General features: G+C 37.3%; 1 protein-coding gene across 5 annotated transcripts in view; it reads right to left on the bottom strand.

The window, feature by feature from the left end:
- Positions 1-15,343, bottom strand: part of LRRC49 (leucine rich repeat containing 49) — a 159,917-nt gene that overhangs the window by 63,019 nt on the left and 81,555 nt on the right. For all 5 annotated transcript variants that reach the window (XM_045848719.1, XM_045848721.1, XM_045848720.1 and 2 more), the window contains one exon: positions 1,807-1,954. In XM_045848719.1, the coding sequence (XP_045704675.1) occupies positions 1,807-1,954 (148 nt within the window). The remainder of the gene's footprint in view (positions 1-1,806; positions 1,955-15,343) is intronic.

Genomic DNA, 15,343 nt, shown 5'->3' with positions numbered 1-15,343 from the left:
TTATCCAAAAATAGCTTACATCCCCAATGCTGCCTCACTGTCTTTGGGATTTTCATGGAATTATCTATCATGCCTATGTGAATTCCCCATGCACGTATATTAAACTTTGATTTTCTCCTGTTAATCTGTATCTTTTCAATTTGGCTTTTTAGCTCAGCCAGAAGAACTTAAAAGGTGGGAAGAAAAGTATTAATATTTTATTAGGCCCCACAAATGTGTAATTTCAAATGGGATCATCTTGCTATACAAAATATTGTTGATGTGATAGGTAAAATTGAATGTGGTGTGAGAAATTCAACACCAGTAATTACTCAATATTCACTTCCTGATTTCACTGGTTATATTGTGTTTGCACAGGAGAATGTCTTTGCTTATAAGAAATATACACTAAAGTGTTCAGCGTTGTTAGGGAATTGAGTCGGCAGCTCACTCTCAAATGGTTCAAGAAAAAAGCTTTTTATACTGAATGCACAACTTTTCTGTAACATTGAGATTGCTTCCATTGAGTTTTTTTAAGTGTTGAAAACAGTGCAGGACAGATGTGAAGGACATTGCTCTGCATTCAGCAGGACAGCTGGCCCCGCTCCCTGCCCAGGGTGGGGCTTGCCCTCATTTCCTAACCAGGCAAACACAGTCTATCAACTGCACAAGGACAATGACTATATACAGTATAATTCTCCTTTACATAAGGCATAGAAGTAGGTAAATCTCATTCAACCAACAAGTCTCTATTGAACATCACTACACTGTCAACACTGATGAGACAGAAGAAAAGTGCACAGAACATCTGTAAGTGTTAGGAGAGGAACAAGAACAGCTTCTGCCCGTTAGGACATTAGTTAGGTAGACAAGTATGACATATAAATTCACTGTAAGAAACAATATATAAAGTACTAATTTATATAAATAGGTTAGCTTCACCTCTTACCCTCAACCTTAACCACCTCAACCTTAACCTCACCTCACCTCAACCTCAACCTTATCAGCAAGAGCAATGAGAAGTGCCCGAGGTGCTCACCTAAGAAAGGCATGGAGACCAGGGGAGAAGTACGAACAGTGCTGATGGTGCAGGCTGAGCAAATGTAGAGGACAAAGAGCCGTGCCTCCGAGCAGGAACAAAGACAGAGGCAGAACTCTACCAGACCCTGGTATTCATGAATGAATCAACACTTAACTACCTGCTAGCCCCCTTAGCTGCCTACAATGTTGCCAAGGGAGAGATGCAAACTGCACACATCGTGAAGTGGGGTACCAGCCGTGAGTTAACTGGCAACTAAATAAACCCAGCTGATCATTCAGCATTCATATTGAAATTGGCAGAGTCATGTTCTAAGGTTTAGTACTTCATTTCACCTTGACAACAACCCTATGATGTAATACAATTATGAGCCCCATTTCACTTTGAGAAAATGAGGTATAGAACAGTTAAGTAAACTGCTGAAGGACACATGACTTAGAAAATAGTCAGGCCAGGATTCAGACATATACATTCTGGCTCCAGGACCCATGTTCTTAGCCATTATCAATGCAATTCCTACCTATTCCAAAGTAAATTATTAGTTAGGTATTAAGCAAGAATAAAAATACAAGCACAGTGATTAATTTAAATAGAAGGCTAGGAATTTAAAGAGCCCTATTCAATGACATTCAAGGGTGGTAAAAATAATCTATAATTATAATTATGAAATATACCGTAATGACATTTATGATAATCCCTAGCTCACTATCAAGCAGAGCAGATGCATCCCAGTTTCCCAGTCCACCGTGAGGACGGGAGCCTAGCGAGCACCTCGGCAGCGTTCTCACCGTGACTCTCTTCATATCCAGCTGGCGCAGCTGCTGCATGTTCTGAAGGACGGTGTGCTTGTACCATGACTCTTGAGCTATAGGATTGCCATCAAAAGTGATGTCTGAGAGAGAAGTAGAGTCAGCAAGGCAGCAAACACTCTCAAAACTGCAGAGAGACAGAAAACACTGGGTTATTGTGAGACCTTCAAATAGTACTTTGATTTGTTTAACAGAACAGTTTAGATTTATAGAAAAATAGATGATAGTACAGTTCCCACATACTCTCCACCCAGTTCCCCCTATTTCTAACATCTTACATTAATACAGCACATTTTTACAATAATGAATATCACTACATTCTCACTAACTCAGGTCCATGTTTTATCCAGATTTCCTTAGTTTTTATCTACTCTCCTCATTCTGCTCCTGGACCCCATCCAGAGCACCACATTATATTTACTTGTTACATCTCCTTGGGCTCCTTTTAGCTGTGACAGCTTCTCCGACTTCCCTTGTTATTGATGACCTGGACAGTTTTCAGGCTTACTCATCAGTTATTTTTAGGACGCCCTTCTACTGGGATTGGTCTGATGTTTTCCCAGTGACTAGACTAGGGTTAAGATACGTACTAATAACTAACATAACATCACTGTTGATGTTGAACCTGATCCCTGGCTGAGGCTGTTTTTCAGGCTTCTCCAATGTAAAGTTGCTCTTCCTTCCCCTGAATTCTTTGGAAGGAAGTCATTATGGGCAGCCCATACTTAGGGGGTGGAAAGTTCAGTTTCCCCTCCTTGAGGGCAGTGTCTACATAAATTACTTGAAATTCTCCATCCTAGGAGGGGTTTTTTTCCTGCCACTTATTTATTTATTATCAGTTTGGATGCATGAATATTTATTTTATACTTTGGGTTATAATCTAATACCACTTTACTTAAATTGTTCCACCTTCAGTACTGGAAGCTTTTTCAATGTGTCCCTTGAACATACTTCCACCACTGATGTGGGTGTGGAGGTTTGTTTTCAGTGCGTCCTTACTTTCTGGCACACAAAGTTCTCTAGACTCGTATTTCCTACCCCAGGCCTAGAATCAGCCATCTCCCCACGGAGCCAGGTTCCTTTTACTGGAGACAGTGTTTGAGACGAAGATCTGCATACTCCCATGTGTGCCTCTTCCTTCTGTATTTCAGGTCTTGTGCCCATTTTTAATGGGTTTCTTTGTTTTTTATTGTTGAATTTTAAGAGTTTTGTAATATATAATGGATGTGATTCCTATCACATATGATGTGTAAATATTTCTCCCAGTCTGTGACTTTTCTTTTCATTCTTTTAAAAATTATTTTATTTATTTATTTTTAGAGAGAGGGGAAGGGAGGGAAAAAGAGAGGGAGAGAAACACTGATCAGTTGCCTCTCATGTATCCCAAGCAGGGACTGACCCACAACCCAGGCATGTGCCCTGACAGGGTAGGAATTGAACTGGCCATCTTTGGCTTTGTGGGACAATGCACAACCAACTAAGCCATGCCATCCAGGGCCTTTTTCATTTTTTAAATAGTGTCTTTCAAAGGGCAGATTTTAATTTTCCTGAGTCGAACTAACCAACTCTCTCTTTCTTGGATCACAAGGTGTTGTACTATAAATACTTTGCCAAATCCAAGGTTTTCTAGACTTTCTTTTAGAAGTTGTCTATTTTGTGTTTTACATTTAGGTCTATGATAGAATTTGAGTTAATTATGTGAAAGGTATAAGATGTGTCTAGGTTCATTTTTTATAAGACTATTCAATTGTTCTGGTACCATTTATTGAAAAGACTACTCTTTCTCTATTGAATTGACTTTGCTCTTCTGTCAAAGATCACTTGACTATATTTGTGTGAGTCTATTTCTGGGCCCTCTATTCTGTTCCATTGATGTATGTGTCTATTCTTTCAATAATACCACACTGTCCTGATTACCGTGCCTTTATGCCAAGTCTTGAAATAAGTTAGTGTGAGTCCTCCAACTTTGTTCTTTGCGTTGCTAATTTGGGTCTTAGCTTTTCCATATAAACTTTAGCATCCAATTGCTGATATCAACAAAGTAACTTGCTGAAATTCTGATTGAGACATTCACTGTTTTTTAGAGAAGGGAATAATTCCTTTTCTAACTAATACCCCAGAGCAGGTTGGTAAAACTCACTTCTATTAGAGTAATCCATTCAGTGACTATTCAAATAACTAATGTAACACTTAGGCCTAAAAGTACTTTACCAGGCACTATATTTAATAATTCTTCTTCCTGTGTTAAGATTTCCTACCTATCCTATATAGGATTTCCTACGTATGTGTAAAAAATGTCCTACGACCTGGCTGGCGTAGCTTAGTGGATTGAGCGCGGGCTGCGAACCAAAGTGTCGCAGGTTTGATTCCCAGTCAGGGTACATGCCTGGGTTGCAGGCCATGACCCCCAGCAACTGCACATTGATGTTTCTCTCTCTCTCTCTTTCTCCCTTCCCTCTCTAAAAATAAATAAATAAAATCTTTAAAAAAAATGTCCTACCTACCAGTGAAAACACCCTATGTGTTGACAATTAAGGTTGAGGCAAGGTCTTTAACAAGAAGTAAGTTTTTTATTGTCATTTTTAAATATTTCTAGTGTGTCGTGCTCCCATTCAAGGTAAAGGAATATTCTGCAATCAAGCATTTTACCTCAGAGGTTACCGTTACCAATCTAAAAGGTAAATCTCATTATTTATATGTGTATTGTGGTTTCTGAGACATGCTTAAATAATTATAGGAATATATTTTTGAAAGGCTGGTGCATGTAGACAAAAATTAGAGTTCATGCATTAAACTTAATCTCTTCAAATGTAAATACAATGAACATTGTAGTTTTTCCCACCTAGCATTAACAAAATTATTCTTTTCATCAATATCAAACATCTCAGAAGAGTTCCTGGTGTTTGAGATAGATGTTTAAAAGATGCTTCTTTCCTGCCCTATAGTTGTTAACATAAAGCTTAAATCAAATAAAAATGACTCTGATCATTTCCAAACTAAAACACAAGACAAATGTTAAGTGAACTAACTCATCATCTTCCCTCCACAAATCTGCTACTCCATGCATATTTTCTATCTGCGAAGTGATATATGATTATTATCATCAAGTCGGTTGCCACTGTGAACCAATCAATCTCTTACTCAGAAATTGACGATTTGTAATGGGAACTGCCAAGACTCTCCAAAGGTTTTTAAGTGAGTTGGGGATACCGTGATTAAAATAATCAGAACCTAGTAGCATTATGGAGGATATGAAAGACATGAGTCAAAAACCAGTTATAAAGTATCGACAGACTGCAGTAATAGAGGTGAAAAACAGTAAGAGCATGTCAAAAACTAAGGCAGCAGCTATGAGAGTCAAGAGAAAGGGGTACGTTCTGTGGGATTTCAGAGTGTAGCACAGACAGAAATTAGTAGTCATCTGAACATGAGCAAGTGAGGAATCTAGAATAACAACCAGGTTTCTGTCTCAGGAGAATGAGGTGGTGGTTACAGTGTATACTTTGTCAAAATTCATTTAACTTCACATTTAAAATAGGTGCATTTTATTACATGTAAATTATATCTAAATAAATGGATTTATAAAGAAATTTAAAATATAAAAAATGCATATTGGACAGATCACCTTTTCACCTATTTTATTCTGGTGGCCTCCAACAACCACAGGATGGGATAACTAATTTCAACCATAAGATATTAACTAACGTGAGCAGCACAGGCAACAGAGAAAATCAATGGTCTATGAGAAAGAACGTTTTTCTTCAGTGGCTTGGCATATCTGAACAGAATTAAACAGAAGGTTCTTGAGGGCTAGAAATGTGCTGTCACCAGTGCCTCAACTTAGTAGCTAGCACTGAACAGCTTGTTCAGTAAAGCTTGGTGAGTGAATAGAAGAATATGATTTACTGAAATGATTCCAAAGGGCTTATCCTTGATTTAAAAAATAATAAATGAATTTTCTTACACTATTCTTAGAATTGTTACTGAAAAGATATCGTGCTATTTAAGAATCATTACGACCTGATAACTGTCCCAAATCAGGTAGGTGCATTTTAAAAGTGTAAATAACATGTCCATAAAGAAAGAAAGCGAAGCTGGAAAATTTCATTGTATTGTAAGTAGATTCCAATTTTATTGTTATTTACTATTTATTTACAAGATGGACTACAACCTATGATTTGTTTCTTATTCCTAAGTATAACTTTGAATTGGTTATAACTGTTCCTAACCCTACGTCTCAAGCATTCCTTTGGGGAGTGGAATTAGTCTAATAATTACCAATTGGGTGGGGTAAAAACAAATCTAAAAAGTATCTTCACTGAATTCTAATAAAGGCGCATTTGTGGATATAGAGTAAAACAGCATGCCCAGTGAACTACGAAGCGCTTCAGAGAGCTAAAACACCTGTGGATGCCCAGCTGGTGCATATCTACTGCATCATTCAAGCTCAACCACAGGAGGCACCGGGAATGGGAAAGTCATGGCAGTCCTCAGCGGGCGCTATCCCGGCAACTCTTCCCGGACCAGCTGCTAATACTGACACCCCAACTGAAGTCTTTATGTTTTGAATAGTTTCATTAAAGTAAAAATAGATCTGTATTTGATCCATGAGATTCCTCACAAAATTTTATTTCCACCTGCAAGACATTTGACCAATGAACATGCCAGACATTCCTAGAAACGCACTGACAAATGCATATGATTTTAAAAACATTCTCTAATCAAACAAAACAATGCTTTTAAAGTACAAATACAGCCAAATGAAGGGTTATAGCCTAACCAAACAAAATCAAAATCAAATTATTTAAAAATAAAAAAACCCCAACCCCCTGGAAGTAGAGCAGTAATCATAGAGAAGTAGTATTACTTTTAAGAACAGCCTCTCTCTTTTTAAGAACACTCAGTTGCTTGCCTCTTCAGGGTACCAAGAATGGAAAAGTTTTGGGCCAAAGGCTGACATTTAACTCATAATTTGCCTTTAATCTTTTTCCAGATTACTCATACATTTGTTCTCCCCCTAGCAGTCTCCTCCCAAGGCCACATCTGCTTCCGATCTGCTGCAGAACCTACAGAGGGACAATCTGTCCCTCCTGACCAAACTCACATCTCAAAAGGAAAAGGAAGTGTTTTTAGACCATTTTATGCTTACTTGATAAAGCACAGAGAAAAGATAAAATTCCCATATATGTATGTATATGACACAGATATTTAACTAACGATTCCCAAATATTAGCCAAGTTTCTCTATTTGGGAAGTCCTCCCTCAAAAGTAAGTTAGGTACTTCAGAAAATGGGGTTTCAAAAAAAAGAAAAAAAGAAAAAAGGGAAAAAAAAGAAAATGGGGTTTCATTCCTTCATATCAATAAACTACCATGTACTCTGAAATAATCTTAATAAAAAGTTCACATTTTTATACAGATCAGTGAGAATTTTACTGAATAGTTAGTAAGTGAAATGAAATGAAACAGAATCCGGTGTGCTCAACAGGACTGGAATATACACAAATGACAAGCACAAAATAATTAGAAAGAACTACAAAATATGTACTTCAGTATTAAAGAATGAAGCACAGTTAAAGAAAGAGCACGTAATGGTGAATGGTGTTTGTATTTTTGATAAAATAAGCTGAGTTTGTGAACTGAGGTCCTTGCTAAAAACAAGTAAAAATGGTAGATAAAATATATTTTTAAAATTAAATGCATTAATAACCTGTTAAAAGATGAGAAATACATAGGCCATAAAAAAAGTAAATGCGGGAGGTCAGAGAGGTAAGCAAAATGTGGAAACTGACCTTTTTGCTTTGAAGGCATTTACTGAACCTAAGGAATGGAGCTTCCTTCAGCTTAAGTGACCTTCAAGGCCAAGGGACCAAAGGCAACTTCCGGGGCCACCCAAGTTGGAGAGTTGTCCATAACTCTGAGATACCAATGGCTAGACTCTCAACATCGGATGAATTAGTTTAAAACTTTCTTACTACCCCCAAAACATTGCCTATCTCAAAATCTGGGGCTAAATACAAGAGGAAGAAAATTCTTCCTTGATTATTTATAATCACAAAACACAGTTTGAAGCCTAAATCCACACTAAATAGATGATCTAAAATATTTCAATAGGAAAATTGACTTTTTTTAAAGAGCTCTCAGGCCCGTTATTCCTACAGACACATGATAGAAACACGTGAAACTCCTCTATGGAGGAATTTACCTTTATAAAAGCTACAAAGAATTTCCAAAGGTAAGACACCAAGAAAAAAAAAGGAAATAAAGTACTCTGATCTCTAGTACTCTAAAGTTCAAAAGGAAATAAAGTACTCTGATCCACAGCAGAAACAACAGATGACGTGGTCAGATTAGCTCAAATTTCTTTATATAATGGGATTATCAAACACAGAATATAAAAAGTACTACAGCATATTTCAATAAATAAAAGGAGTTTGAAAATATGAGTAAAAATCAATATTCTAAAAGACAACTTCTAGAGGTAAAAAAATCTATTAAAATTAAAAAGTTAAAGGCAATACATGGAGAGAAAGGAAATCAAGCCCATCTTTCCTGTACAAACTGTTCCTTGGAGTAACTAAAAAAGATAATAAAGGTTTTCTTTATAGAAGAATCACAATTTAAAAAAAAACTTGAAAAATCATAGAATATCACCATTTTGTAATATGTTGGAGAAAAGATGGGGAGCTTTATTAAAAAATGGAACAGCCCTGGCCAGGTTGCTCAGGTGGTTGGAGCACCGTCTGGTAGACCAAAGGCTGTGGGTTTGATTCCTGGTCAGGACACATACTTAGGCTGCGGGTTCCATCCCTGGCCTGGGAGCAACTAATCAATGTTTCTTTCACACCAATGTTTCTCTCTCCCTTCCTCTCTCCCTAAAATCAATGAACATATCCTTGAGTGAGGATTTAAAAAAAAAAAAAAGGAACTAGTTAACAATAGCTGAACCCAATAACCAGTTTTAACATTATAGCAAGCAAAACATATTTTCTCTATCTGTCTATCTGTCTCTCTCTCTATACATACATATATTTCCCTCCCTTTTACATTTTCTTTCACTTTCCTGTTTCTTTCCTTTCAGTGCTCCACAACAAGTAATCATCTATATTGATACATTTTTTTAATCCTCACCCAAGGATATGTTCATTGATTTTAGAGAGAGATAAAGGGGGAGAGAGGTGGGGGGGTAGAGAGAGAGAGAAACATCGATGTGAGAGACACATCTATTGGTTGCCTCCCATACGTTCCCTGACCGGGGATCAAACTGCAACCCAGGTATGTGCCCTGAGCAGGAAATTGAACCCCTGACCTTTTGGTGTATGGGATGATGTTCCACCAATGGAGCCACCTGACCAGGGCTATAATGATACATTTTTAATCACTGTTAATCACTATAATTCTTTTTAGTGCATGATAGTAGTGGGAGTTCTTAGAAAATAAAAAAAATTAAAAAATTTTAATGACACCTAATAATAAGTCATTTCTTGTCACAAAGGAAAAATATGGTTGAGAAAATAAATTTTTTTCACATGAATAAGAATGATCTCCAAACTTCCTCTGGGGAATGTTAAAAGAGAAACAGGCATATTAAAAATTTAAGTTTATTTGAGCAAAAAATCAATTTGAGTCAGGCAGCATCCAATTTAGCAGATAAGGGCTCCATGGAGCTCTACAAAATGAAAGACTTTCATAGCGAGAAGGGAGCAAGAAAATGTTAAGTTATACTTGGCAAACAAGCGAGTTGGTTACTGCAAAGTTACTTTCCTTTAGGGAATGGCAGGAGTTTATCAGGCAGATTACCTAACTAGTGCTTCTGATCAGGTGATTCCTGATTTAAGATTTAAGATTCCATCTCTGGGAGAGCTGTAAAACTGTACATTAAGTTTATAAACTGTAGTTAAGTCCAAAGACTGTAATTAAGTCTCGGTTTGGTGATGTGGAGCTTAGCATTAGTAACTCCACTTGGGCCTGTTGTTCTTTTTTTTTTTTTTTAAATATCTATTCTCACCCAAGGACATTTTTTCATTGCTTTCAGAGAGAGAGAGAAAGGAAAACATCATCAATGTGAGAAACAGGATTGGCTGCCTTCTCATATGCACCCCGACCAGGGAGCTAACCCACAATCTGGGTATGCACCCTGACTGGAGATCAAACCCACACCTTTTCAGTCTACAAGATGATGCTACAACCAACTGTGCCACCCCCGCCAGGGCTAGGCCTGTTGTGTTATACTTAAAAAGAAACTAGTAAAATAGTTTAATCCATCCATCACAATGTTTAAAAGATCTTAATATCCGAAAAGCTAAAGTGATACAGAGAGAAATAAACAGAAGACTGAAGACACCAATAGAAACAAAAAGTGAAAAGGAGGAGATAGAGATATAAGAGTTAAACAGATAAAATAAAGAAAAACGTTACACCATCCATTTAGGCACCTTTTGTTACAACAATGTCCCTCACAACGATTAAACATCTGTGATGCCTGTATGAATCTGGCTGACAGAAGACACCAGCAGAGTTGGGTGTCTCAGAAATGTAGGTGATAATTCTACTAGCTTACTGAAAGTTACAATGATCTTTTTCTAGCAGTAAAAAAGAAAAAAGCAAGATAGCTTCAGTCTCTGGTGATTTGCAATGACTCTAATTACTAAAGGTAGATTTTAAGATGTGGTATAATGTTCTTGTAATGCTAATTTGTGACATTAAAACCAAATATGAAGTGATACAGAAAGTTCATAATGACATATTTTCTCTTCCTAAATTGATATGTGAATGCAAATAAGCCTCCTTAAATTTACAGAAACAAAAAAGGATTCTTTGCAGTCTCAAACTGTGATAAGGATAACTCTAAAAAGCATGCTCACTGTAGACACTTTCAACTTTATATTATTTAATAAATACACTGGCTATGAAGCAAGCCAAATATCCTGTGAGCAAAGAGATCTAAATTCAGTATGATCCAGGGTAAGCTGCTCTCTGGGAAAACAACCATTTCCATAGCATAAATATTCCCAACTTGGTCGTCTCAAACCACCAGAGGCCCCTGCACTGAACTGGTCTAGTCAGTACAAGCAGGCTCCACACACAACTACAGGCCAAATTCCTCTTTTACAGTTAATGGAAGGACAGTCTGTCTTGAAACAATTTTGTTATTTGGAGGAACTTCCTCCTATTGATGGTTTTACAGTTTTATCTGAACTTTTAATCAACATAGCCTATACAGAAAAGTGAACAAATCATTAAGTGCACAGCTACACTTTGCACAAATTGAACACACCCAGGTAACCAACAGCAGATTAAGAAAACCAAACATTATTGTACCCCAATACTACCACCTGGTGTCCCCTTACAGCCATTACTCCTCTCCAAAGTAACCACTCTCCTAATTCTAACATGACAGGTAACTTTTGCCTGTTTTTGAACTTTATGTAAATGAAATCATAATGCTATCATTCGAATCTGGCTTCTTTTGCTCCATATTTTGTTTCTTTTTATTTTTACAGATAAATCATAATTTATTTAACCTATTTTAAAAAGTATATTTTATTGATTATGCTATTACAGTTGCCCCTATCTTTATTCCTCCCCTTTATCTGCCTCCTCCATGCACCCCCTCACCCTCCAGTATCCCCTCGCTCCGTTTATGTCCATGGGTCGTACGTGTAAGTTCTTCGGCTTCTCCATTTCTATACTATTTTTAACTCCCCCAGTCTATTATGTACCTACCATTTATGCTTCTTATACCCTGGACCTTTCCCCTCATTCTCCCCCTCTCCCTCCCCACTGATAAACCTCCATGTGATCTCTGTTTCTGTGATTCTGTTCCTATTCTAGTTGTTTGCTTAATTTTTGTTTTTTAGGTTCAGTTGTTGATAGCTGTGAGCTTGTTGTCATTATACTGTTCATAGTTTTTTATTTTCTTCTATTTCTTAGATAAGTCCCTTTAACATTTCATATACTAAGGGTTTGGTGATGATGAACTCCTTTAACTTGACCTTATCTGGGAAGCATCTTATTTACCCTTCCATTCTAAATGATAGATTGCTGGATAGAGTAATCTTGGATGTAGGTCCTTGCCTTTCATGACTTGGAATACTTCTTGTCAGCCTCTTCTTGTCTGTAAGGTTGCTTTTGAGAAATCAGATGATAAGTATTATGGGAACTCCTTTGTAGGTAACTGCCTCCTTTTCTCTTGCTGCTTTGAAGATTCTCTCCTTATCTTTCATCTTGGGTAACGTAATTATGATGTGTCTTGGTGTGTTCCTCCTTGGGTCCAACTTCTTTGGGACTCTCTGAGCTTCCTGGACTTCCTGGAAGTCTATTTCCTTCACCACATTGGGGAAGTTCTCCTTCATTATTTGTTCAAATAAGTATTTGATTTCTTTTTCTTCCTCTTCCCCTTCTGGCACCCCTATAATTTGGATGTTGGAATGTTTAAAGTTGTCCCAGAGGTTCCTAAGCCTCTCAATTTTTTTGAATTCTTGTTTCTTCATTCTGTTCCGGTTGGACATTTCTTCTTTCTCTTCCAAATTGTTGATTTGAGTCCTGCTTTCTTCCCTCCACTGTTGGTTCCCTGTGTATTTTCCTTTATTGCACTTTGTGTTGCCTTCATTTCTTCATTTTGCAACCACGCTCAACCAATTCTGTGAGCATCCTGATTACCAGTGTTTTGAACTCTGCATCAGATAGGTTGCCTGTCTCTGTCGCTTAGTTTTTTTCTGGAGTTTTAATCTGTTCTTTCATTTGGGTCATATTTCTTTGTCTCGGTGTACCTATTATGTTGTAAGGGGTGGAGCCTTAGTTATTTGCCAGGGCAGGGCAACCCTCTTTGCTGTGTTGTGGTGCTGTCTGTGGGGAAGGCATCAGAGAGGGAACAAGGCTGCTTACTAGGTTCTTGCCCCTCTTTCCATCACTTCCCTTGCTTCCTACAAGCAGATTGTGCCCTTTCAGGTGCTGATTCTCAAGTGGTTGGGTTTGCATACACTCTGGGATCCTGTGGGCCTCTCCAATGGACTCTCCTATGAGACTGACAGTTTCTCCCACTGCCACAACCCTCACAGATTTTTACAGCCAGAGGTTTTGAGTCTTCAGTGGCCTGTGCTGAAAGTTTCAGTGGTCTGTCTCACTCCCCCATTGTTCCTCCCAGTGCTCCAGTGTGGTAAATACCTGAGTCCCCTGGTCTGCCGCTTTGACTTGCCACAGGTCCTCTCTGCCCCTCCTACCAGTCTGGATGAATGTTTCTTTAACTCCTTGATTATTGGACTGCCAAGGAGTTTGGAAGTTCTGGTTGTATTTTGCTTTTAAATTGGTTGTTATCCTTCTTTTGGTTGTGCATGGAAGCAAAGTGTTTCTGTCTATGCATCCATTTGGCCAGAACCCATATTTTGTTTCTTGAGATTCATTCATATTGCAATAGTTGCAGTTTCATGACTCTTGTTGCTTGGTAGTATTCTGTTATATAAAAATTACACTAAATTTGTTTTACTCTACTATTGGAGCACATTTAGCTGTTTGATTTTAATAGTGCAGTTGAGAGCATTCAGATGAACACATTAAGCATTTCTATGGAGCACTTCTGTGGAGTGTGCACACACACACACACACACACCCCCCCTAAGAGTGGAATTGCTGAGTTATAAAATATGCTATTAAGTTCAACTGAATAGATACTGCCCGAGTTTCACAAAATGATTCTGCTGATCTACATTCCCACTAGCAGGTGTGGGAGTTCCATTAGCTCTATGTCTTCATTAATACTTACCATATATGTCTGATTTTGACAAATCATACAATCTTATTCTTTTAAAATATTAATTTTTCTATATTTCAGTGGATTCTAATACTGGCTAGGCAACAGAAGCATTTGTGAGGCTTATTAAAAAATATAAAACTCTCGACACAATTCTACTTTTACGACTGAGACTGGGGGCCGTGGAGTAGCACATTCACTTTTCACCTTACCTTCACAATTAGCATGGAATTAAAATAATAGTATTTTGTGCAACCTCTTCTTACTCTAAAATTATGCAACAAAACTGTTAAATGTGGAGTGAAATTGTACCAGTGGCCTTCCCCATAGTTGGTCCTTTGTGTCTTCCTCTCCCATCCCCTGATTATAAAAGTTAATACATAATCATTAAGAAAATTTGGAAAGGGAAAATGGAAATGTGGAAAATTTTTGAAAAAAAATAAAGCCATGTGAAATCTCTTCTCCTAAAGATATACCTGTTTATATGTATTTTAACAAAATATAGATCATGTTACATGAAATAGCTTTGTTTACTGCTTCCTTCACATTCCACCAACACTTTTCCATGTCATTATTTGTAAATTATTTTAATGATTGCATCTTATTTCAATGTTTTGTAAATATTCAAATTTATTTAATCTATTGAATTCTAGTCATTTATGGAAGAAATTTACTACATTAAAATGTGGAAAAGGTATAATAATTAATATATATGACAACTAAACCTTGAAGAAGTTTTGTTTGTAGTAATGGAGTTTGGAGACTATACGGTAAAATTTGGTTGGCAAAACCACAAATATTTAATAAGATGTAAACAAGCATATCTTGGTACTGGCATAGTAATTAGAGATAATACAGAAGAATGAACTGAGCTGTTTCAATACTATTTCAAATGAGGCTCTGGAGGGAATCTGTATAGAAAAAAAAGAATGAAATCATTTTGAAGAAAAGAGATATAACTGAGCCTGACACAGTGCTTGTCTTCTTTTTCTCTCTGGATGTTCTTGATTGGTGTAATACCTTAATCCATGGTACCTTGCTATTTCACCTACTGCAGAGAGGAAACCATAGACTGAAAGACAATGGAACTCATTCAACTGGTAAGTTTTACGAGTTGGTTCATGTTAGTTACAATGGTGGCAGCCTGTATCCTTAACTACTCTTGTTCTTTGCTGCCATCAAAGAGACTGCCAGAGCAGGTAGGATAGGTAGATGTGAATATAAGTATGCCCCCATTACTGGACACTTACGCTGCTTCTACTTTGAACTGCTATTTAAAAATTCTGTGATGAATACCCCTGTAGTATTAGTTTGCTAGGGTTGTCAACAAAGTACCACAAACTGAGTAATTTAAACAAAAATCTGATTTTTTTTCATAGTTTTGGAGGCCAAATTCCAAGATGAAGGTCTCAGCAGGGTTGATTTCTTCTGAGGCCTCAGTCCTTGGCTTGCAGATGGCTATTTTCTCTATCTTCACATGGCTGTTCTCAGTCAGTTGTATGGCATCACGTTTTGATGCTCATATATACATCATGTTCCTGCACTCATGAGCAACATGGCAATTTCTATACATTCAAGTTCTCAAGTAATAACTCCAAGTGCTAGGTATCTAGCCTATATGGGCATAGCTGCATAGTTAGGAGAGTTTAACTTGATGTTACAATCCTTTAGCTATCTGTAGCTTTTTGAAAAGAAATACTTTGCTAACAGAGTAACATGTTGCATTGCAACTTTGTTTTAATCATTAATGGAAAAAAGGAATGTTTAAA

Source organism: Phyllostomus hastatus, unplaced genomic scaffold (genome assembly GCF_019186645.2).
Source record: "Phyllostomus hastatus isolate PE091 unplaced genomic scaffold, TTU_PhHast_1.1 phas_contig_62, whole genome shotgun sequence".
In the NCBI taxonomy this organism is placed as follows: domain Eukaryota; kingdom Metazoa; phylum Chordata; class Mammalia; order Chiroptera; family Phyllostomidae; genus Phyllostomus; species Phyllostomus hastatus.
Note: the sequence above shows the minus strand (reverse complement) of the source record. Positions and strands in the feature narration are given on the sequence as shown.